General features: G+C 41.6%; 1 protein-coding gene across 16 annotated transcripts in view; it reads left to right on the top strand.

Annotated features, from left to right (window-relative positions):
* Positions 1-14,815, top strand: part of TESPA1 (thymocyte expressed, positive selection associated 1) — a 34,366-nt gene extending 19,551 nt beyond the window's left edge. For 5 of the 16 annotated variants that reach the window (XR_003121764.1, XR_003121765.1, XR_003121766.1 and 2 more), the window contains 5 exons: positions 988-1,196; positions 1,703-2,514; positions 3,652-3,751; positions 8,095-8,148; positions 14,203-14,815. Coding sequence is in view for 10 of the 16 variants with exons in the window: in XM_025401740.1 (XP_025257525.1) it covers positions 988-1,196; positions 1,703-2,514; positions 3,652-3,750 (1,120 nt within the window). In the remaining 6 variants the exon portion in view is untranslated. The remainder of the gene's footprint in view (positions 1-987; positions 1,197-1,702; positions 2,515-3,651; positions 3,752-8,094; positions 8,149-14,202) is intronic. The other 11 variants (XM_025401740.1, XM_025401741.1, XM_025401743.1 and 8 more) reach the window with 5 other exon arrangements.
* The last annotated feature ends 9,741 nt before the right edge of the window (positions 14,816-24,556 follow it).

Below are 24,556 nucleotides of genomic sequence, written 5' to 3'. Positions count from 1 at the left end.
ATACCCTAGTTCAATTTAATCAGAATGTCTGGAGATGGGATTCAAATATATGCATTTTTAAAGCCTGCAAAAGTGGCCGTTACATGTAGCCATGGTTGAGAAGCACTGATCCAGTTTTACGCCCACAATTCACAGAAAGGGAAATTTAGGATCATGAAGATAAAAGCTGGCAAGCACAAGAGTAGATCCAGGGATTCTGACTGTCCAACTATTAGCTAAACAAGATGTTCCCTATTTGATCAAAAAGCCCAGAATACTTTCTGAAGAGAGTGATAGTGATTATTCAAAGCATCAAATAACAATAGCTTCCCTTAGCCTCACTGTTTGAAACACAATTACTAAGCTCTAGTGTCACCCGGGTTGGTGGAACTCCGATTTAGACGTAAATCCAGGTTGATACGATACAGGGAGAGTGCATGCACGCGATTTTCTGTGACACAGGACTTCTGTACCGAAAACAGGCTAGAAAGGAGCATACCTCTCAAAATCAGGTTTTGGATGTACTTATTGAGTACTTTTTGCCCTGAGGTCAGGAAAAAAATGTTGACCTTCAGGGGTTCTATGTTTCTTACACATTCATTGCTTAGGCGTCCCACACAAAAACCACTGGGGCAAGTCGGATGGCAAATTTGGGAACTGAGCACTTAATGATTCAGCCGTGAAATTTATTTGTATCTATACTGCTCTTCATTTTTCAAAATCTTTTCATATTTACTTAAATTTTTATCCATCTGCAATAAGTTGTTCAAAGTACTGTTCTAAAATTTTATTCAGTTTTTATAACTAGGGTTGGATTGTAGTTTCCCTGTTTCAGACAGGTAATTTAGATTCAGAGAAGTGAAAGCTTTTCTCAAAGTCACAGTGAAAAGCAGAGAAATGAACAGAAAAGAATTTCAGTCTTCTGACACTTTTGTTAGATATTCTGATGTTCTGAATTAACGTATGTCTCAAAATTGTCCCTTATTTACCCAAACTCCCTCATTTCAGCATCTCAGAGATTCTCGACAAAGTGCAAGAAGATGCAGAAGATGTCCTCTTCAGTCTGGGCTTTTGCCAAGAGGATCACAAAGACACTTCTCGGATACCCGCTCGATTTTTCACCACCCCCTCTCAGGCCAAGGGCATTGATTTCCAGCTCTTCCTGAAGTCCCAGGTGCGGAGGATTGAAATGGAAGATCCCTGCCTCATGCTGGCCAGTGAGTATCCCTCCCAGACACCTGCTCTATTTCCCTTACCCTTTAGATTTTCACAGCAGGACTCAGTGACTTCAAATCCTGCTTTCCCTTGGTTAGCTTTGACCCTTTGCCTATTGTGTCTATTTCCTCTTATGTTGTCTTCATTGAAGATGGAGAACTCTGTCTGATTCTTTCTCTTAAAGAAATAGCCTTCAAGAGACTTCAGGCCATTACTGCTTCCTTTAGGCCTTCTTGCCTTTTGGTGAATTGTATCAGCATGATGTCTATAAATCTTATCCCTCTTTTTTATTTCCCAGTTGGAATATCTACATGGGATGGGGTGTCAAGAAATCATGAAATTCAAGAAAAAGAACCCTGGGTGTTAGAAATCTAAAAGGGAGAAACACTAGTAGGAAAATTGGAAGCTTCTCCTTGAATTTTGAGCTTTGGGGAGCCTTCTGCAGGGAATGATTTAAGAAAATTTGCTGATGAACCCCAGACTCACCATCTTTAACTCTTTTACCCAGGCAGGTTTAAGCAGGTGCAAACACTGGCTGTCACAGCTGATGCCTTCTTCTGTCTCTACTCCTACGTGTCTAAGACACCCGTCCAAAAGTTCACACCATCCCACATGTTCTGGAATTGCAACCATCCAACTGATGTGCCATCCATCAGGATTGTGTCCCGAGAGCCTGAACCCCACTCACCCAGAGACCGCCTTCGGAAAGCCATCTCCAAGATGTGTCTGTACACATGCCCCCGAGATCGGCCACCACCACCCCACAACACCCCCAGAAAGAACAGTTTGGACCAAGTTGTGTTGGAAGTGATGGACAAAGTGAAAGAAGAGAAGCAGGTCCTCCAGCAAGACTCTGATTTGGGACAATTCTCACAGGAAGATCCTGTGCCCCCTGTCGAGGGTGAAAAGCTGCCCACTTCTCCTTATCCATGTGTCCTCTGCTGCAAAGAGGAAACACAGCAGGGGATGTCCACAGTGCTAGCACCATCGCAAACTCTGGATTCGAACCCCAAGGTACCCTGTTGCACACATTCTCTGCCCATAGAAGATCCACAGTGGAGCACAGACCCCGCTCAGATAAGGAGAGAGCTGTGTAGTCTACCAGCCACCAATACGGAAACCCATCCAGCCAAGGATGAGACTTTCTGGAAAAGAAAGAGCAGAGCAAGAAAGAGCCTGTTCCAGAAGAATCTCATGGGCAGGAAGGTTAAGTCCTTGGACCTGTCCATCACGCAGGAGAAATGGAAGCAGAGTGTAGACAGACCAGAACTGCGTCGGTCTTTAAGCCAGCAGCCACAGGACACTTTTGACTTGGAGGAGGTAAGTGGGTTGGAGGTGAGGGAGAGACGGGCAGAGAAAGGCTGTAGATTCTTTCCCAGAAGATGAAGGGTTAGGACCCTTGGGGGAAAAAAATCCAGGCTTCCTGTCCTAGCCAGATATATACTTTCTGATTTGAATTCAGGTTTAATATACAGGGAGAAAGAGAAAGAGGCCTGGTTTCCTAAGAGCAGTCAAGTTTTCAGAGCTCCTTTGGTAATACTTACCTGATCTGATTGCCATTTAATGTTCTCATTAAGTACACCTGTCATTACCATTTGCTGTGGTCCTCATAAGATTACAAATGGAGAGCAGTTTTACACAAAGCTAACCACTCTTAAATAAAATAAATTCTCCCTTACCTTGACAAATATCTAACCATAAAGACCTAGAAGTCCAGATTTCAATCTAGGATTCTCAGACTCTTAGGACTTCTGTGCTAGAAGGTGACAGTGTGAGCAGAACCACTCCCCAGCTCCTGACCTGTCCCCTTCTCTTCCCATGCCCAGACCTGTCCTATACCATCAGGGACCTTGCATGCCCATGTTTGGTCACCCGAGCCTGCACATCCAAATGCCACAAGCTCCCACCTACACAAACAGCCATCAGTCATCATTTGGGCCTAGGTTGCATACAATACTGGAGAGGTCAGCCCTTGAGAGAACAGTCGTCAGTCAAAATCAGCGCACGTTCCTGCAACCGGCTTGGGGCCATTTGACCAGCAAACCTTGTGATTCTGAGTAACCAAAGAACGTTCTAAAACAAATAGTGCAGGACACATGGGCACATTCTCTAAGTCCACCAACTCTTCTGACCCTCTAAAACTCAGAACTCCTCTTGCCTGGGTCTGTGGAAGGTACTTCCATGAGGTATTGGGATCTCTTTAAAAAGCTTTTTAATCTTTGCCACAAAAGAAGCCGTGATTATTTGAAATATCATTTGCATGTATGTCACCTCTCCTTGAATGTAGAGCCACACCTCAGCTCCTGCCTTCCTCATTACTGTGTCCCTGACACCACAGAAGAGGGTGTCTCTCAAATACACTCAGCCTCCTTCCCCTACAGCTACCTGCCACCTGCACCTTTCCTTACCCCCTTTCCCCCTTGGCTCTGGCTGAGTTCTGTGGGATCTTGGTTACAGGTACAAAGCAACAGTGAAGAGGAGGAGAGTCAGAGTCGCTGGCCCAGCAGACAGAGGCACCTGCCCCACCACCAGACTTTTGCTGGCAAAGACTCGTGAAGTAAGTGGGCCTCTCTCAGGCAGTTCTCAAACCTGGCTGCACATTGTAATCAAATGAGGAAGGTTTTAAAAAAAAAATACCCATAATAAAGGGTCCCACATCCTGTGGTTCTGATTTAATTGGAAACCAATGACTAATTATTTTAAGCTTCCAGGTGATTCTATTATGGCTGGAAAATACTTCTCTAGATCAATGATGCTCAGGCTTTGGCAGCCACCACAATCACATGGAGGGCTTGTTAAAATACAAATGACTGGATCCCAACTCCCAGAGTGTCTGATTGAGTTGGCCTGGATAGAACCAAAGAATTTGCATTTCTAAGAAGTTCTCAGGTGATGCTATTGCTGCTGGTCTGGTAATCACAGTCTGAGAAATGCTGTTCCTGAGACATTGTGTAGAACTTTAATATTCAAAATGTAGTCTACAGATACAAGCAGCATCAGCATCCCCTGGGATTCTGTTAGAAATGTGGACTATCAGCCCCTACCCCAGACCTAATGAATCACAGTTTTACCAAGATCTTTAGGTTAGATAATTCATTGCATACTGAAGTTTGAAACGCATTGTAGTAGAAGTTTTGTAACAGGTGAGGACCAGCCATGGCAATCAATATCCCAACACCTGCTTTCAGCTATGTTCTAATCAGCCCACATCATTGGACTCGGCAGACTCCTCAATGTACCTCCCAGTTATGCTCATTTAGGGTCTGATCTCCTTTCTGCAACTACGGTCTGATGAGCATAGCTCTCCCTCCCCTTGTCAAAGCAGGAAATGAATTTCACACTGTTATTTATTGCAGCTAAAATTTCTTTCCTCCAGATATGAGTTTTTCAGTATTAATTTTCTTTCAGAGGTATCTCTTATACCTTTAAATAGTTTGGCCAGTAATTTATTATTTAAACTAATGAAAATTAGTCTTCCTGTAGTTTTAACCACCCATCTACTACAACCACAAAGAAAATGACATAAGGGATAATGGTATTTTCCCCAGATAGTATAAATTAAAATCTTTATTGAATTAAGTAAATAAATCTTGCTTAGAGATTCCTTTGTTTTGGATATCTGGGTACCATTTTCTGCATTTTCTAGTCCAATTGTTTTCTTGGTTAATACTCCAAAATATCAGTGGTACTTGCTCAGACACACAAATATATTTACAACTCTAACTGTTTTAATTCTAATTCTCTGTGGTTTTAGGAATCTAAAACTCTTCTTTCTTTCTTACCTACTACCAACATCTCAGGGTATATGAATCATATGTATATACTTAGTCACCCACAAAAGAGGTAAATAGCAGAAGGCATCAATATGTCATGCGCACTTCAGGAAGTTTCAGATGGTTTCAGTTGCTGGTTTGGCACGTCAGGAGTTGGAAGTGGCCACTCTGCCCAAACAATAAGTAAAAAGCTGAACAGACTGAAAAATTAGTAACCGTCCTAGACCCATCAGAGAAGTGGGTCACAGGGCAAACCACTTCCCCTCAAATTAGAGAATGGGCAAATACAAAGATTTATGACTTATCGGAGCAAAAACCGCAAAGCATAAACTCCCCCAGCAATCAGAACCACAGTAGAGAACCCGTACAATAATCGAGGAATTACTGGATGCTCAGCATGGACCAGTCTGAGAAATAAAAACTCTAGGGAGACCTTATTTCTGGGAGTCTTACTTCTAGGAGCTCAATCAGGTTCTCACAGGAAATACTGGAGAAAAATCCCCTAGTGTTTCCAACAGGGGACGGGAGAAAGGAACCATTTTGAAATGCACCAGAGCATTCTATTCCTCTTAACAAAGTCTTCCCTCGGGAGAAACTAGATACCAAAAACCTAACCGGATGAGGTTTTATCAGAGACTAACCGACCTGAAGGAAGGGAAACATGCAACTCCAGCCTACTCTAGCCAACCCGTCCCATCAAAGGGGACAGAGAGGACTGAGAAGCACAGATGAGAGTCACAATCCAGAGGCACAGGCTCACTGGAAGACTCAGACCTAACCCTAAGACCATGGAACACTTCCTTTCTCCCTAAACCTTACCACCACATTACTAAAAGCCTATTTACATCAATTTCTTTTACTTAGTACATCGTGTCTAGTTATTAAAAAAAAAAAAAAAAAGACATAGTAAAAGGCAAAAACAGGTTGAAGAAACAGAGAAAACATTAAAACCAGTCTCAGATATGACAGGGATGTTAGGATTAGCAAACTGGAAATTTAAAACAACTCAAATGATAAGGGTTCTAATGGATAAAGTAGTCTGTGTGTAAGAACAGATGAGCAGAGAGATGGAAATCCTTAGAATAAAAAATAAATGCTAGAGATAAAAAATGGCATCACAGAAATGAAGAATGCCTTTGATGGGCTTATTGGTGGACTGGACATGGCTGAGGAAAGAATCTCTGAGCTTGAGACTATAGCTATAAAAACCACCAAAACTTAAAAGCTAAGAGAAGAAGACTGAAAAAAAAATAGAAGAGAATATCCAAGAAAGGGGACACTTACAAAAGGTGTAACATATGCATAATGGAAATTCCAGAAGGAGAAGAAAGAGGGAAAGGAATAAAAGAAATATTTGAAACAATAACAATTGAGAATTTCCCCCAAATGAATGTCAGATACCAAACCACAGATCCAGAAAGCTCAGAGAACACTGAAAAGAATAAACGCAAAAAAGAAAACCCAAAAATCTACACCTAAGCATGTAACTTTTAAACTACCGAAAATCAAAAATAAAGGGAAAAATCATAAAAGAAGACAGAAGGAAAAAACACCTTACCTATAAAAGAAGAAAGATAAAAATTACATGCAAATTCTTCTCAGAAAATGTGTAGTGTATACTCACTCCACAAGTAGGTTCTTGCCAAGAACTGAATATACTCTAAAATGCAGCACTTTGCTTAAGTGTCGTTTGTCCAGCAGATGTCAGGCTTGCACAAGAAAAATGCCAAGATGTTCCACAAAGCAGGCTGTGTGCAGGATTTATATGGTTATACACTTCTGGGCAATCTATGCAACGCCCAGAACGCCAGTTCCTCTCACAAACCTGTCCCAACTTTGTCTAAAGGTTAGTATTTTAAAATATCAGAATTGAATTGCTAGGGAGAAAGTATTGCTAGGAGTCACACATTTCCAGTACCTAACTAGATTCCATTTTCTGCCTGTGATGGGGCTTCATTACAGCATTTAAACCATTACCTGTATGGTTTAAAATGCTGTATTTTATTGATTCTAAGGCACACATTTTTCCACATTTTAACATCTCTGAAATTAGGTTGTGCCTTAAAATTCATAGTGTCAGCCAATTTAGTTGTCTTTATTTGCCTGCTTAAGTGAAAATGTAAAATAATTACGAGTCTTACAAAAGATAGTTTATCATATCAATGAAATAGAATAAATTTATAAATTAAATACACTTTTTCTCTCAAGTAAATTAGGAAAATATTTTGTAGAATTTTTTTCTATAATTACCTAGAAAAATAAGAGATCTCTTCTTTCCTGACACAGTCTTTGGCTGAGGAAGGGGTCACAGTAGTTCCCAAATTTTTCCAATGTCCTGTACATTTGTTTAACCATCTTTTCACAAAGCTATAACCTATTTCTCTCAATCCACTTCTCTATTACCCTTTAAGAAATCTCAAGAAGAGGGGAGAGCTATAGCAACAGCTCAGTACTGCCAATATTAAAGCCTGTGTGATAAATATGGAAGGGGGAAGTTCACTCACCACAATCAAAGGCAGAGCTAAGTGGGATAATTTTTTCAGTTCTGCTGGGAAATAGTCCCACTTCTCCCTTGTTCAGAGTCTGTAATTATTTCCTGGAGATTAACGATCTTCCATTATAATGTCGTTTCAAGTCCCAGGTATTAACTACTACTTGTTAGTAGTGGATAGGAAGTGGTAGCAGCACTCAGCCTGCCACCGTGTAGCATTGTGCAGCCCGTGCATTGCCCAGAGACACCCAGCTGAGCAGGCAAATGGGAATTAGAATCCCGCCCTACTGAGCTTGCCATCCAAAAACTCTAGGGCTTTCATCTTCTAGGAGCGAGTTCTAATTTTTTCTAATTCATTCACATAAGGTGAGTGCCTTTCTGTAATTAGCACAAGGGCACTGCTGTGGTTTGAATGAATCCTGCAAAGTTGATATATTGGAACCTCAATCCCCAGTGCAGTGCTGAGAGGTCATGAGGGCTCTGTCCTCGTAAATGGATTAATGTCACTATTAATCCATGTGGGAGAGGATTCGTTATCTCAAGTGAGTTTTTATAAAACCAAGTTTGGCTGTGTCTTGTTTCTTGCTCTCTCGTGCTCTTCACCCTCCATCTTCCGCCATAGGGTGATGCTACAAGGAGGCCCTCACCAGATGCGGGCTTTTAACCTTGGATTTGCCAGCTTCCAGAATTGTAAGAAATAAATTTCTCTCCTTTACAAATTGCCGTATCTGTGGTATTGTTATGGCAACATGAAATGAAGTCAAACAGGCACCTTTTCTATTGAAAGAGGACCTTGACTCCCAGCCAACAGCTTTCTTCACTTGCCACCTTCTCATTTAGTGTCTGCTTGGAAAGAGGTTTTAATCTTCCTCCAAGTTCCTGAGGAAGGATGACCCACACCTTTCCTCATGATTTCCACCATGCTCAAAAATGTCAAATTCACAGCCCTTTCTATTTGTTTCCTGTGTTGACGTTTAAACCACTTGACCTTTATCATGCTTATAAGAGGCAGAGCCAAGGAGAAAGTTTTTATATTTTGTTGTTCTTTTTGTTTCTTTTACCAGATCTGAGGTAGCACAGGCCAATATTTATTCTCTTTGTGAAGTGACCATATCTAGAGGTGGAAGTTCATTTTTTTGGTCAACCCTGCTGGTGGCAGCAGAAGAGACAGGAGGGACGGGGGCGGGGGGGGGGGAATGTTCATTCAGAGCACAAGACAAAGAAGAAAACTAGTTTGAGATACCCCCAAATGGTGGGTAACTCAAAGCACTATCTGTTTTGTGCTTGGTGGAACCTATGTAAGTTGGGTAGCTGCAGTCTTCTCTTTGATGTAAGATGGTTCTGTATGATAATATTACCAATAACAACAAATATATGTAGGTATTACTACATAGCAGACAGAATCCTTAGCACTTATGGATATTAAATCATTTCATCCTATGATATAAGATCTTTCATTATTCCCCATTTTATAGATGATGATACTGGACACAGTTATTTTTATATCAAAATAAATTCTGAAGAGGGACTGTCAGATGTGAAGTGTAGGAAGAGATTAGACAAGGGGGAGGGACAGTGGGAGCACACCATGAAAATGCGAATATTTTTCCACCTCATTTACAATTCTTACCAACATTGTTTTGCCTCTGTTAGGAAAATATAATTAAAAACAAAATCTCCTCCTACCCCAGGAAATCACTCCACAAAGGTGCAAAAGAAAGAAAGCAGTTTTATTTTTGAATAAGCATTGAAGCAGACTATGGTATGCATTACAGAACATCCACTAAACAGATTGCAAAGACAGAACGAAATCTTACCCTTGTACGTAGCCAAGCAGATACAACCCATTACATGGCTGTTGTCAAATAAACAATACTTTGTCCTCAAGTAAGAAGACTTAACAGAATCATCTGTGGCTCACAGTTCACCCTACACTTGCCTGGTAGTTGGAGTGGCCATCTGTGTCAGTCAAGTGGCTTTATGCAAAGAAAAAAATTAACTTCTCATATTTTTAAGACAGGAAGTGATTTTGCAAGTTAAAACAAAGTGCTTAAGTTAGACGCCCACCTGCCCATGGAGACTGGAAGAGAAAGGTTCTATCTTCCTTGATAATTACATCTCAAAGGGATGGTTGTCAACCTTTGCCCATTTTTTAATTGGATGATCTATTTGTTTGTTTTGTTATTAAGTTGAAGACGTTTCTTATATATTTTGGAATTATCATTTATTGAAAGAAGACATACAAGTGCCCAACAGGTATATCAAAAGATTCTCAATATCACTAATCGTCAAGAAAATGCAAATCAAAATCACAATGAAATATTACCTTAAACGTGTTAGGATGGCTATTAGTGAGAAAAAAAGATATGTGTTGGCAAGGATGTAGAGTAACTGGAACTTCTGTACACTGTTGGTAGGAATGTAACATGGTGCAAAGGCTATGGAAAACAGTACTAAGTTTCCTACAAAAATGAAAAGTGGAACTACCATATGATGTAGCAATCCTATTTCTGCGTATTTATCCAAAAGAATTGAAATCAGGATCCTGAAGAGACATTAGCACTCCTATTTTCACTGCAGCACTATTCCCAGTGACTAAGATGTGGAAAGAAACTTAATGTCCATCAGTGGATGAATGGATAAAGAAAATGTGACATATATATACAGTGAAATATTATTCAGCCTTTAAAAGAAAGGAAGCCTTGCACTATGTGATGGCATGGATGAATCTTGTGGACATCATCTCTCTATATAAGACTTACGTAAGACAATATTTCTGAAAATGCTATACAGTATAATTACTAGAGGCTCTTTCTACCAGAAGGACTGTGTAAAGTAGTGTGGATGAAGCCGGGACCTCCTCTTCTCTGCACATCCTCAAAAACAATGCTTACATTGCTTTTGATGTGAAAGTTGACACCTGAAGTTGTGTGCCTTGGCAGTGTTGGAAGTAGCCTTGGTGATCCATTTGAACTACAACTTAGAAAATGGGGATTATGCCGTGCAAATAGAAATTATCTTTCCGCCTTCCACAGCCAAGGAAAGAATGAGACAGTATAGACAAAGGGAAGACTGAGGAAGAGACAAGAAGATACAGCAGTCTTCTTTTGTCTGTGGTTTTGCATTTTATGATTTCATTTACCTGAAATCCATTTTATACTTGAATGGGCTCAGGAAAAGAAAAGGACTTAACAAGATCATGCAACTAGTTAGTATCAGAGCCAGAACTAAGGCCCAGGTCTCCTGAAATTCAAGTCAATGCCATTTTGATCACAGCATATGGCCCTGATTGAGCAAGAGTTTAGGCTGTTACTGTGGATCAGGGCAAGCCTCACTACCTGTACTTGGATCTGACCTTCATTTACTGTGTGCCTTGACCCTTTAAGCTAAGTAGCAATTCTCTCACTACCTTTGTCACCACTGAAATGTACTTGCCTTCTTGTAAACTCACCAGCAAGAGAAGCATTATACGGAATAAACAGAAATGTTCACAGGATGCTTTGAGCACATAGTTTAGTGAAAAACATGACAAGAAAATCAGCAATTATTAATACTTTTCATTAAATGCCATAAGGACCAGAAATTAACCTCTCAGAAGATGACATTACTTTTTTTAACGATGTGTGTTGGCAAAGATGTAGCAAAGGTAAGTCTGGACAGATGCGTCCAACGTTGAACAGGGAGAAGGTGACTGAGGAGAGTAGAAAAAGGAAAAGCAGAATATTGATATTCTAGGCAGAGAGAAAGATAAGTTCAAAAACAGGTGAATGGAATACCACATTGTGTTCTGAAACTACACCTTATGCCTAGTGGGAGAAAGGGGATGTGCTGGAGAAAGATCAAAACTGAAAATAAGAAAGATAAATAGAAAGGAAGTTATAAAACAAAGTCTCCTGTGTTATTTTAAGTGTTTTGATTTAGTCTAAGACAGGAACCCACTGAAAAATTTACAAAGGAAGTGATGTGATTAAATTTGTCTTTTAGAAAGATGATTCTGGCAGAAGTATGGGAGATGGACTGGGTAGGAAGCCAGCGGAGTAAGGAAAATAATTTAAGAATCGACTGCAGAAACCTAAGGAGAAATGTGATGATCAGAAATAACTGTAGGCAGTGGGAATGGAGGGGAGGATGAGTGAGATTCTGAGATATTTAGAAGGTAAAATGTCTAAGCCAGGACCGATTAGACTTGTGTTTGGGGAGGAAAAATGGAATAAGGAACAGAAAGAAAGATAGGGCATACAGGTTTTCTCTTGGGCAATTAAATGGATGTAAATATCATTTTATTAAGAATGAAGTAAAATAGGAATAACACTTTGGAAGGCAAATAAAGTATAATTTTCAAAAAGGTAAAATAATGACTCTCATGCAAATGTAGATAAACATGTTCAAAGACTTTACTCAACTCATTAATTACTAAAGGTACCAGCAATATGCTTGACCTGGTCCAAAGACTATTTGAGAAGTCAGTTTATACAGAGAGATAACTTAATAGATTGCCATATTAGATACAAAACTGGTCAATATTCAATAACAGCATAAACTTTATCTCTCGGATTACTGGTTCCACTGGATGGAAATTCTTTGCATCTCTACCCAACATAAATCTCTAAAGTAATCTCTGCCCCTGCAAAATTGTAAAATAGCAGTGTAAAGAGAAAGTCAAGATTAACACTGTACTGAAAGAATATCTAGTTATCTTGTTTGACTATTTAGAAAAAGCTGATGAGTTCGTATCTGAACATGGTGAGTGTAAGGTACTTCTAAAATACTATAAAAAAGAGGCCCATGTCTTCATTGGTTTTCTGTTGCTATAATAGAGCATTACAAGCTGGTTATTTTACTTTATAAAAGAAATTTATTTACTACAGTTCTGGGAGCTGGGAAGTCCAAGGTTGAGGGACCACATCTGGTGAGGGCCTTCTTACTGCTTCATAACATGGCAGAGAATATCACATGGTAAAAAAGCAAGCGCATGCCCTCTCAGCTCTCCCTTCCTCTTCTTATCAAGCCAACAGTCCCATCATGGGGCCTCAACCTGATGAGTTTATCTAATCCTAATTGTTTCCCTAAAACCTCACCTCTTGATACTATCACGATGGCAATTAAATTCCAACATGAATTTTGGAGGGCAAACTCAAACAGCAATCCATTAGGCAGTTGGATAAAGGAATCTAGAAATTGAGGTTTTTGGAGTTCAAGGCTTACTTATAATAGGTGAAGGCATGAGGAAAGATAGCTTACCCAAGAAAGTATGCAGAATCAGAATCTGAAGTAAAAAAGAAACTTAGAAATATTAATATTTAAGGATTTATCAAGAAACAATGTATATAAAGGAGTAATATTGATTAGAAAAAAAAAGTTGCAAATAGAAACCAAGTGATGTTTCTCTCAAGGAGGGTGTAGTCTTCAGTCACATTTACCATAAAATATCCAATAGGAAGGAGAATGCAAAGATACCATTGTATTTGTGACTAGATAACAATTACTAACCTTGATAAGAATATTTTTATTTGGGTGACAAGACTTTAAAATGTTAATATGAAAAGTGAGGAAGAAATGATGAAAAGAAAGTAGGTAAATAATTTTTTTCTAGGATGGGGAAAGTTTCAGCATACAGTAAATATTTCCCTGGAAGGAAAGAATCAATAGAGTGGGAAAGGCCATGGTTTAGGAGGGAAGGGATTGTATGAGTCTGTTCTCACATTGCTACAAGGACCTACCTGAGAGTGGGTAATTTATAGAGAAAAGAGGTTTAATTGGCTCATGGTTCCATAGGCTGTGCAGGAAGCATGGCTGTGGAGACCTCAGGAACTTTCATTCATGGCAGAAGGGGAAGGGGAAACAAGCACATATTCACACGGTCAGCAGAAGAGAGAAGGGGGAAGTGCTCCACACTTTTAAACAACCAGATCTCATGAGAATTCACTCACTGTCATGAGAACAGCAAGGGGGAAATCTGCTCCTATGATCCAGTCACCTCCCATGAGGTCCCACCTCCAACACTCAGGATCACAATTCAACAGGATATTTTGGTGGGGACACAGAGCCAAACCATATCAGGGATGATGATGGTGTGAAGTCACTGAGAACTGGGATGAGATGAGATCCAAGGCACTTTTGGAGGGTGTAGCTAGCCATAAAGTAGTGTGACAGATATTTCTCTGAGATTAGAGGAAAGACAAAATGAAAAAAAAATTATATGTGTCAGTACAGTTATATTGGTCATCTGGAGAGGAAGTCAAGAAAAATTCTGCCTATTTCTTTCTCTCTTTTTCCTGTAGGGTCATTACTAAAAAGTGTGAGTCAGGAAAAGAAAGGTAAAAATTTGAGAATTCTACTATGGGGAAAAAACAAGAGAAATAATTATTAATAGAAAATGCATTGCTAGTTGAATAGGTGAATAATGTTAGACTCATTTCAAGGTGCAGAACATGAATTGATAGTGGTTTAGTGATATTCTCCAATAGTGCTCAGCAATCTATACAAAAGAATAAAGGTATAAATATATGCCTTTATAAGTATTAAACAGCAAGAGGTAAATTCTTGCAGGAATCTCACCTCATGATGAAAAGAGCAGAAACCGTAAGTCACATGACTCTGCTGCTGCTGCTGCTAATGACTTTAAATATCACTTATGATACTGAGAAACATTTCCACAGCTGAGGTATGAAAATTCCTACTAACCTCAGTACCCAAAGTTGTTTCAAAAATGCATGATATGCATCTTTTTTATTCCCATTGCAGGCTTTCTCCACCACCACAACAGCATGTGGTCTGACAGAAGTGGCTTCATAGAAGAACCTAATTCCAACCTCTTGCAGGAAACTGCACTGCCCTCAACATCCAGCCCCTACACCTTGGTCCTCCAAACCCCCAAATTCTGCAGGAGAAAGGCAGCATGGTACATGGGAAAGAAGACCAGACTGAGCGATTTGGAATCTACATCCTAATGCTGCCACAAGCTGCATGCACAGAAAAAGACCTTAGGCACATCATTTCGTTTCTCTGTACACTGGTGTATCTACTATGTATGTATTAAAATATATAATATGGACCACAGTAAACTGAACAAAGCCTTAATTTTCTCCCAAGCTTTGACATTGCCAAGGGCAGTTAGGAGACTTCAGGATCAAGTTTAGGGGACAAGTTTGTTTCTAATACTTTCAAAGGGCCCAAGCTAAGAGAGGAAGGACATCTCACTTTCTGGCTCTAAAAGCATGCTTCATCTCACAGTAGGATTCCCTCTATACCTCTGTTCATCCCTGTGCTCCTAACTAAATTCCAGAAAATCTTCCACAACACCAGAGTCCTATCTTTCTTCTTGAGACCTCCTTTGAAGAAATCAACTTGGAGGCTCCTCCTTAAATCCAGTTTCTTTCTCTACCCAAAATTTTGCATCTTTATAGAAAAAGAGATAAGTAGGATTCAGAGTCTCTTCTCCTAGCCATTGTGGGGGAGGAAAACACTATTTCTGCTGGCAGAAAACAACACAAATAATTTTTTTTAAATCATGGCATGTTTTTAAAGCTAATTAACAGCTGTAGTTTGCTTTGGAAGTTAAATGTTTTGTCAGTAAACAGGGCTTGAGCACATGTAGTGCTCTCTTAGGCAGTATGTGGTTTCAGAGCATCTTGGACACATTTCTCCCCTGAGAAAGTGTTAGTATTAATAGGATGGGAGAAGTAAGATATATGCATTTCCAGAAGTGTATTATTTGGCTGCCTAATAAATTATGAGACAAAAAAATGACAGGAAGAGAGGGACTTGAGGGAATTTGAGGGAAATCATAACCAAAAGTGAAAAGGAAAAAATTACACCAGACATGATAAACAGAAGTTGATTTTGTTCTGATGCTATTGCCAGCATTAGGAGAGAAGGCACAAACTAAATCTGATACCTAGTGAGGCAGAGACAAAGGGCTAGGGTGGAAAAATTTTAAACCATCTGTGTTTACTAATTCGCCATACCAAAAGAAAAAAATGAACTTTCTCCTATTAAGATAGTTTTGCAATTTGGAAAAAGCCCCCATTCCAAGTTTCCTACCCTTCCCACCCACAGAAACCAGGAGACAGGGGCACAACCTTCCTTGATGTTTGCATTTCAAAGAGGTGGTTCTCAGGTCCTAGAGAAAGATATTCCTGAGTTGTAAAACTGGAAAGAGGCTGTGAGAAGATTTACATCTCAAGAAATAGAAAGAACTACTATAAATTTTTCTAAAGCAAATATTCTTAAGGGAGGTCAAGGGCCTGGAGTCAGGAAGAAACCTATTTGGGCAAGCTGAGGGGAAAGTTAAGGCTATCTTGGTCATGAGAGAACAGAAAGAGCTGAGAGTATTTCATTTAAAGAATGATATAGTCCATTCTCACACTGCTATAAATAAATACCTGAGACTGGGTAATTTATACAGAAAAGAGGTTTGATTAGCTCATAGTTCTGCAGGCTATACAGGAAGCATAGCAACATCAGCTTTTGGGGAGGCCTCAGGGAGCTTTAACTCATGGAAGGCAAAGTGGGAGCAGGTATCTTACATGGTGTGAGCAGGAGGAACAGAGAAAAGGGGAGGTGCTAACACTTTCAAATGACCAGATCCTGTGAGAAGTCACTCACTATACAGTACCAAGGGGAGATGGTGCTAAACCATTAATGAAAACTCTACCCGCCAATCTAATCACCACCCACCAGGCCCCACCTCCAACAATGGGGATTACAATTTGACATGAGATTTGGGTGGGGAAGCAGATCCAAACTGTCAGGCCTCTGAGCCCAAGCTAAGCCATCATGTCCCCTGTGACCTGCACGTATATATCCAGATGGCCTGAAGCAAGTGAAGAATCACAAAAGAAGGGAAAATGGCTGGTTCCTCCCTTAACTGATGACATTACCTTGTGAAATTCCTTCTCCTGGCTCAGAAGCTGCCCCACTGAGCACCTTTTGACCCCCATCCCTGCCCGCCAGAGAACAACCTACTTTGACTGTAGCTTTCCACTATCTACCCAAATCCTATAAAATGGCCCCACCCCATCTCCCTTTGCTGACTCTCTTTTCGGACTCAACCCACCTGCACCTAGGTGATTAAAAAGCTTTATTGCTCACATAAAGCCTGTTTGGTGATCTCTTCACATGGACGTGCGTGACATTTGGTGCCGTGACTCAGATCGGGGGACCTCCCTTGGAAGATCAATCCTCCGTCCTCCTGTTCTTTGTTCCATGAGAAAGATCCACCTACAACCTCTGGTCCTCAGACCAACCAGCCCAAGGAACATCTCACCAATTTTAAACCGGGTAAGCAGCCTCTTTTTACTCTCTTCTCCAACCTCTCTCACTACCCCTCAACCTCTTTCTCCTTTCAATCTTGGTGCCATCCTTCAATCTCTCCCTTCTCTTAATTTCAGTTCCTTTCCTTCTCTGGTAGAGACAGAGGAGACACATTTTGTCCATGAACCCAAAACTCCAGTGCCGGTCACGTACTTGGGAAGACAGTCTTCCTTTGGTGTTCAATAACTGTGGGGATGTCTGCTTGATTATTCACCCACATTTTAGAGGTGTCTGATCATCGTGGGGATGCCTGCCTTGATCCTTCAACCTTAGTGGCAAGCACCACTTTCCTGGGTGACAAGCACCCCCCACCCCTTCTCTCTGTGTCTCTACCCTCTCTTTTCTCTGGGCTTGCCTCCTTCACTAGAGGCAATATTCCACCCTCCATTCCTCCTTCTTGTCCCTTAGCCTGTGTTCTCAAGAACTTGAAACCTCTTCAACTCACACCAGATATCTAAATACCTTATTTTCTTCTGCAATGCCGCTTAATCCCAATACAAACTCAACAGTGGTTCCAAATAGCCAGAAAATGGCACTTTCGATTTTTTCCATCCTACAAGATCTAGATAATACTTGTCGTAAAATGGGCAAATGGTCTGAGGTGCCTGATGTCCAGGCATTCTTTTACACATTGGTCCCTCCCTAGTCTCTGTTCCCAATGCAACTCATCCCAAATCCTCCTTCTTTCCCTCCCACCTTTCCCCTCAGTCCCAACCCCAAGCATCACTGAGTCTTTTCAATCTTCCTTTTCTACAGACCCATCTGACCTCTCCCCTCATCCCCAGGCTGCTCCTCCTCAGGTCACTCCCCACCAGGTTGAATCAGGCTCCAATTCTTCCTCAGGTTCTGCTCCCCCATAATCCTTCTATCACCTCCCCTCCTCACACCTGGTCCAACTTACAGTTTCATTCCGTGACTAGCCCTCCCCCACCTGCCCAGCAATTTCCTCTTAAAGAGGTGGCTGGAGCTAAATGCATAGTCAAGGTTAATCTCCTTTTTCTTTATCTGACCTCCCCCAAATCAGTTAGTGTTTAGGCTATTTTTCATCGAATATAAAAACCCAGCCCAGTTCATGGCTCATTTGGCAGCAACCCTGAGATGCTTTACAGCCTTAGATCCTGCAAGGTCAGAAGGCTGTCTTATTCTCAATATGCATTTTATTACCCAACATTAAATAAAGCTCCAAAAATTAGATTCCGGCCCTCAAATCCCACAACAGGACTTAATTAACCTCGCCTTCAAGCTGTACAATAATACAGAAGAGTTGTAATTACTTGCCTCCACTGTGAGAGAAACCCCAGCCACATCTCCAGCACACAAAAACTTCAAAACACCTAAGTCATAGTGGTCAGGCATTCCTTCAGGACCTCCTCCCCCAGGATCTTGTTTCAAGTGCCAGAAATCTGGCCACTAGGCCAAGGAATGCCTGCAGCCCAGGATTCTTCCTAAGCCTTATCCCATCTGTGCAGGACCCCACTGGAAATCGGACTGTCCAACTCATCCAGCAGCCACTCCCAGAGCCCCTGGAACTCTGGCCCAAGGCTCTCTGACTGACTCTTTCCCAGATCTTCTTGGCTTAGTGGCTGAAGACTGACACTGCCCAATCACCTTGGAAGCCTCCTGGACCATCACAGATGCTTTCAGTAACTCTTACAGTAGAGGGTAAGTCCTTCCCTTCTTAATCAATATGGAGACTACCCACTCCACATTACCTTCTTTTCAAGGGCCTATTTCCTTTGCCTCCATAACTGTTGTGGTTATTGACAGCCAGGCTTCTAAACCTCTTAAAACTCCCCAACTCTGGTGCCAACTTGGACAATATTCTTTTATGCACTCCTTTTTAGTTATCCCCACCTGCCCTGTTCCCTTATAAGGCCGAGACATTCTAACTAGATTATCTGCTTCCTTGACTCTTCCTAGGCTACAGCCATACCTCGTTGCCACCCTTTTCCCCAGTTCAAAGCCTCCTTGTCATCCTCCCCTTGTATCTCCCCACCTTAATCCACAGATATGGGACACCTCTACTCCCTCCCTGGCAATTGATCACATGCCCTTTACTATCCCATTAAAACTTAATCACCCTTACCCCACTCAACGCCAATATCCCATCCCACAGCATGCTTTAAAAGGATTAAAGCCTTTTATCCTTTTATCGTTTGCCTGTTACAGCATGGCCTTTTAAAGCCTATAAAGTCTCCTTACAATTCCCCCATTTTACCTGTCCAAAAACCAAGCCTTACAGGTTAGGTCAGGATCTGTGCCTTATCAACCAAATTGTTTTGCCTATCCACACTATGGTGCCAAACCCATATACTTTCCTATCCTCAATACCTCCCTCCACAACCTATCATTCTATTCTAGGTAAACCTAGCTGACCCCATAGATCCTAAATCCTTTCCCCATTCCCCTTTCCAGTCCTTAAAAAAGAGCTCCCACATTAGCTCTCCCTAACTCATCACCCCCTTTTCATTACACACGGCCAAAGTGCATCACTGTGTGGTCGGAGTTCTTACACAAGAGCCAGGACTGCGCCCTGTAGCCTTTCTGTCCAAACAACCTGACCTTACTGTTTTAGCCTAGCCCTCATGTCTGTGTGAGGTGGCTACTGCTTCTTTAATATATTTAGAGGTTCTCAAAATCACAAACTATGCTCAACTCACTCTCTACAGTTCTCACAACTTCCAAAATCTATTTTCTTCCTCACATCTGGCACATATACTTTCTGCCCCCCTCCACTACCTCTCAACAAGCCAAACTCATTGCCTTAACTCGAGCCCTCACTCTTGCAAAAGGACTACACGTCAATATTTATACTGACTCTAAATATGCCTTCCATATCATGCACCACCATGCTGTTATATGGGCAAAAAGAGGTTTCTTCACTACACAATGGTCCTGCATCATTAATGCCTCTTTAATAAATACTCTTCTCAAGGCTGCTTTACTTCCAAAGGAAGCTGGAGTCATTCACTGCAAGGACCATCAAAAGGCATCAGATCCCATTGCTCAGGGCAATGCCTCAACTGATAAGGTAGCTAAAGAAGCAGCTAGCATTCCAATTTCTGTCCCTCACAGCCAGTTTTTCTCCTTCTCATCAGTTACTCCCACCTACTCCCCCACTGAAACTTCCACCTATCAATCTCTTCCCACACAAGGCAAATGGTTCTTAGACCAAGGAAAATATCTCCTTCCAGTCTCACAGGCCCATTCTATTCTTTCATCATTTCATAGCCTCTTCCATATAGGTTATAAGCCACTAGCACATCTCTTAAAACCTCTCATTTTCTTTCCATACTGGAAATCTGTCCTCAAGGAAATCACTTCTCAGTGTTCCATCTGCTAATCTACTACTACTCCTCAGAGATTGTTCAGGCCCCCTCCCTTCCCTACACATCAAGCTTGGGGATTTGCCCCTGTCCAGGACAGGCAAATTAATTTTACTCACATGCCCCAAGTCAGGAAACTAAAATACCTCTTGGTCTGGGTAGACACTTTCACTGGATGGGTAGAGGCCTTTCCCACAGGATCTGAGAAGGCCATCACAGTCATTTCTTCCCTTCTGTCAGACGTAATTCCTCAGTTTGACCTTCCCATCTCTATACAGTCCAATAATGGACAGGCCTTTACTGGTCAAACCACCCAAGCAGTTTTTCAGGCTCTTGGTATTCAGTGGAAACTTCATACCCCTTACCATTCTCAATCTTCAGGAAAAGTAAAATAGACCAATGGTCTTTTAAAGACACACCTCACCAAGCTCAGTGTCCAACTTAAAAAGGACTGGACAGTACTTTTACCACTTGCCCTTCTCAGAATTTGGGCCTGTCCTCAGAATGCTACAGGGTACAGCCCATTTGAGCTCCTGTATGGACACTCCTTTTTATTAAGCCCCAGTCTCATTCCAGACACCAGCCCAACTTGGACTGCACCCCAAAAACTTTTCATCCCTACTGTCTTCTGTCTAGTCATACTCCTATTCACTGTTCTCAACTACTCATAAATGCCCTGCTCTTGTTTACACTGCCAGTTTACACTGTTTCTCCAAGCCATCACAGCTGATATCTCCTGGTTCTATCACCAAACTGCCACTCTTAACTCCCGCTTAAAGTAAATAAATAATCTTTCCTGGCAGGGCACCTTCCAATACTTTCACCCTGATGACGTCCTAGTCTTTACTTTCATACTCACTCTTATTCTTGTTCCCATTTTTATGCCACCCTCTACCTCTCCCCAACTATCTCCACCACACTATCAATCTCACTCACTCTCTCCTAGTTGTTTCTAATCTTTCTTTAACAAATAATTGCCAGCTTTGCATTTCTCTTTCCTCCAAAATCACTGAGGCCTCGACTTACTGCTATAAAAAGGGGACTCTGTATATTTTTAAATGAAAGGTATTGTTTTTACCTAAATCAATCTGGCCTAGTATATGACAACATAAAAATTCAAGGATAGAGCCTAAAAACTTGCCAACCAAGCAAGTAATTATGCTGAACCCCCTTGGGCACTCTCTAATTGGATGTCCTGGGTTCTTCCAATTCTTAGTCCTTTAATACCTGTTTTTCTCCTTCTCTTATTCAGGCCTTGTGTCTTCCGTTTAGCTTCTCAATTCATTCAAAACTATATCCAGGCCATCACCAATCATTCTATATGACAAATGCTCCTTCTAACAATCCTACAATATCACCCCTTAACACAAAATCTTCCTTCAGGTTAATTTCTCCCACTCTAGGTTCCCACACCACCCCTAATCCCGCTCAAAGTGGCCCTGAGAAACATCACCCATTATCTCTCCATACCACCTCCCCAAAATTTTTGCTGCCCCAACACTTCAACACTATTTTATGTTATTTTTCTTAATATAAGAAGATAGGAATGTCAGGCCTCTGAGCCCAAGCTAAGCCATCATGTCCCCTGTGACCTGCATATATACATCCAGATGGCCTGAAGCAAGTGAAGAATCACAAAAGAAGTGAAAATGGCTGGTTCCTGCCTTAACTGATGACTTTACCTTGTGAAATTCCTTCTCCTGGCTCAGAAGCTTCCCCACTGAGCACCTGTGACCCCATCCCTGCCCGCCAGAGAACAACCCCCTTTGACTGTAATTTTCCACTATCTACCCAAATCCTATAAAATGGCCCCACCCCTATATCCCTTTGCTGACTCTCTTTTCAGACTCAGCCCACCTGCACCTAGGTGATTAAAAAGCTTTATTGCTCACACAAAGCCTGTTTGGTGGTCTCTTCACAAGGACATGCATGACGCAAACCATGTTAAGAACCTGAGACTAACAGCATCCTTGATCCCATCTCCATGAGGAAATGGGTTGGGGCTGCAGAATGAGGCAATCCCCACATTCAATTCTGCCAAACACTACTCCTTAACAACTGAAAGTGGACAACTGAAAGGCATCTAGGGAGCATGTCTATCAGAGATCTCACTTTGGAGGTAGTGGGGTATGGTCAAGATAATCTCCTCTGTTCCCTAGGGGCTTCCTAGTCTCTAGTCTCAGGCCACACAGTCCATGAGGAGTGACTGATGGATCTGCACAGGGAACACTAGGGAGGGAGAGAGAAACAATGCATGCTTCCCTGCTGCCCTACCCTCTCCACCCACCTCAAAGTTTCTGAAAGAACTGAATTGGTGAGAGTGAATCTTTTGCAGCAAGTTCTATTATTAACCCTGAGAACGACTACCCTTGCTCCCCTGCTGCCTTAGCTCTCTCCAGAATCTGCCTGGCTCCATCTCCTCCAATTGACTACCAGGGAGTACCAGACTCCTCTGCCAGCCTCCCCAGCCACAAACTGTCCTTAAGTGAAGGGACGATGAGGCGATGGAACGACGGAGTCTGCACTCCAAGGGAACTGGCTGATTGCTGCTGGACAACTGCTCATTGTTTCTAGCCCACTCTGCAGTTCCCTCCTCTCTCCCATGTGAGTGACAGAAGCTGGGTGGATGGCACAGCTGCTGCATTGTTTAGGAAAAGTGGATTAGACACATGGCAATTCAGTGGCTTCTTAAGCGGAGTGCAGCGCTGCAGTCTTGATAAAGTTGTAGGCTTGTTTACAAGCTGTAAACCAAATTGTTACACTGTGAACTTAGCAAAACAGGGGCTAATATTTCCATTCCCAATGGGTAAACTGAGGCTGGAAATTACAGACTATCACAATTCAAAAGGACTAACCCAGTTGTCTCGTTGAAAAGAAACAAAAAAGGGCCAGATAGAGCAAAGGAATGTGATCAAGATCGCGGACTGGCATCCAGAGCTAGAGCTCTGTTCCTATGGCCATGAGCAGAAGTGCTTTTTTTTTCTATTATATGCATTCTCCATGTTGTCCAAGCCTTTCCCCCAATTCTTCACTATCCCCTTTCAGTGCTGACTTATCTCAGCCATGACTTTCTCCCACCCCCTATTTCTATCCTGCATTATCTGAAAGCCCTGTAGAAGGAAGAGAGGCCAATCTGGGAGATAGGCTGCCCTCAGGAAACAGGCGGGACCTCATAAGTGCTGCCCAAAAAAACAAAAAGTGACAAATGTATGTATGCAAATTAGAGTTCCTAAGTGAATTCTAAGGGGAGGCCAAGGAAAGCCAAGGTCATTACAGGGAGCTGATTCCAAGGAAAGTGACATTGGTGGAGAAGCATTTAGGAGATCACTTTCCTGAGTTACAGAAAGGCCTCTGAGGCTACTGGGTGGAATAGGGCAGTGGAGACTGCTGGGATGGGAAGTGAGGGAGAGGAGGCATTCATCTGGCTTGAAGAGGATATAGACTGTTAAATTTTAAAAGTAGAAGACTCTTAGCCTGAGGCTGTGATTGTAATTTGAGTTGCTTTCTAGCAAACTGCAAACTAATTTAAGAGCACAGGACTACCTCATCTGAATTCTCAGATATTGCACATTCAGTTCCAGACCACTGCAATAAAGCAAATATCACAGTAAAGTGAGTCATATGAATTTTTAGTTTCTCAGTGCATATAAAAATTATGTTTACACTATATGGCCATCTATTAAGTGTGTGATAGCCTTATGTCTAAAAAAGTATACATCTTAATATTAAAATATTCTATTAATTACTAAAAGATGCCAAGGATCATCTGAACCTTCAGCAAGTCATAACCTTGTTGCTGGTAGAGTGTCTTGCCTCCATGTTGATGACTGATGACTGATCAGGGTGGTGGGTGCTAATGGTTGGTGTGGCTATAGCAATTTCTTAAAATAAAACAATAAAGTTTGTGCATTGATTGACTCTTTCATGAAAGATTTCTCTGTAGCTTTCAATGCTGTTTGATAGCATTTTACCCACAGCAGAACTTCTTTCAAAATTTGAGTTAATCCTCTCAACCCCCACTGCCACTTTATCTAAGTTTATGTAATAGTCTAAATCTTTTGTCATCATTTCAAGAACGAATACAACGTCTTCGCCAGGAGTACATTGCATCTCAGGAAACCAATTTCTTTGCTCATCCATAAGAAATAACTCCTTTTTTTTTTTTTTTTTTTTTTTTGAGACGGAGTTGTGCTCTTGCTGCCCAGGTTGGAGTGCAATGGTGTGATCTGGGCTCACTGCAGCCTCCACCTCCTGGGTTCAAGTGATTCTTCTGCCTCAGCCTCCCAAGTGGCTGGGATTACAGGCACACTCCACCATGCCTGGCTAATTTTTGTATTTCTAGCAGAGACGGGATTTCACCATGTTGGTCAGGCTGGTCTCCAACTCCTGACCTCAGGTGATATACCCACCTCAGCCTCCCAAAGTGCTGGTATTATAGGCATGAGCCACCGCGCCCG

This window comes from Theropithecus gelada, chromosome 11 (genome assembly GCF_003255815.1).
Source record: "Theropithecus gelada isolate Dixy chromosome 11, Tgel_1.0, whole genome shotgun sequence".
NCBI lineage: Eukaryota > Metazoa > Chordata > Mammalia > Primates > Cercopithecidae > Theropithecus > Theropithecus gelada.
Note: the sequence above shows the minus strand (reverse complement) of the source record. Positions and strands in the feature narration are given on the sequence as shown.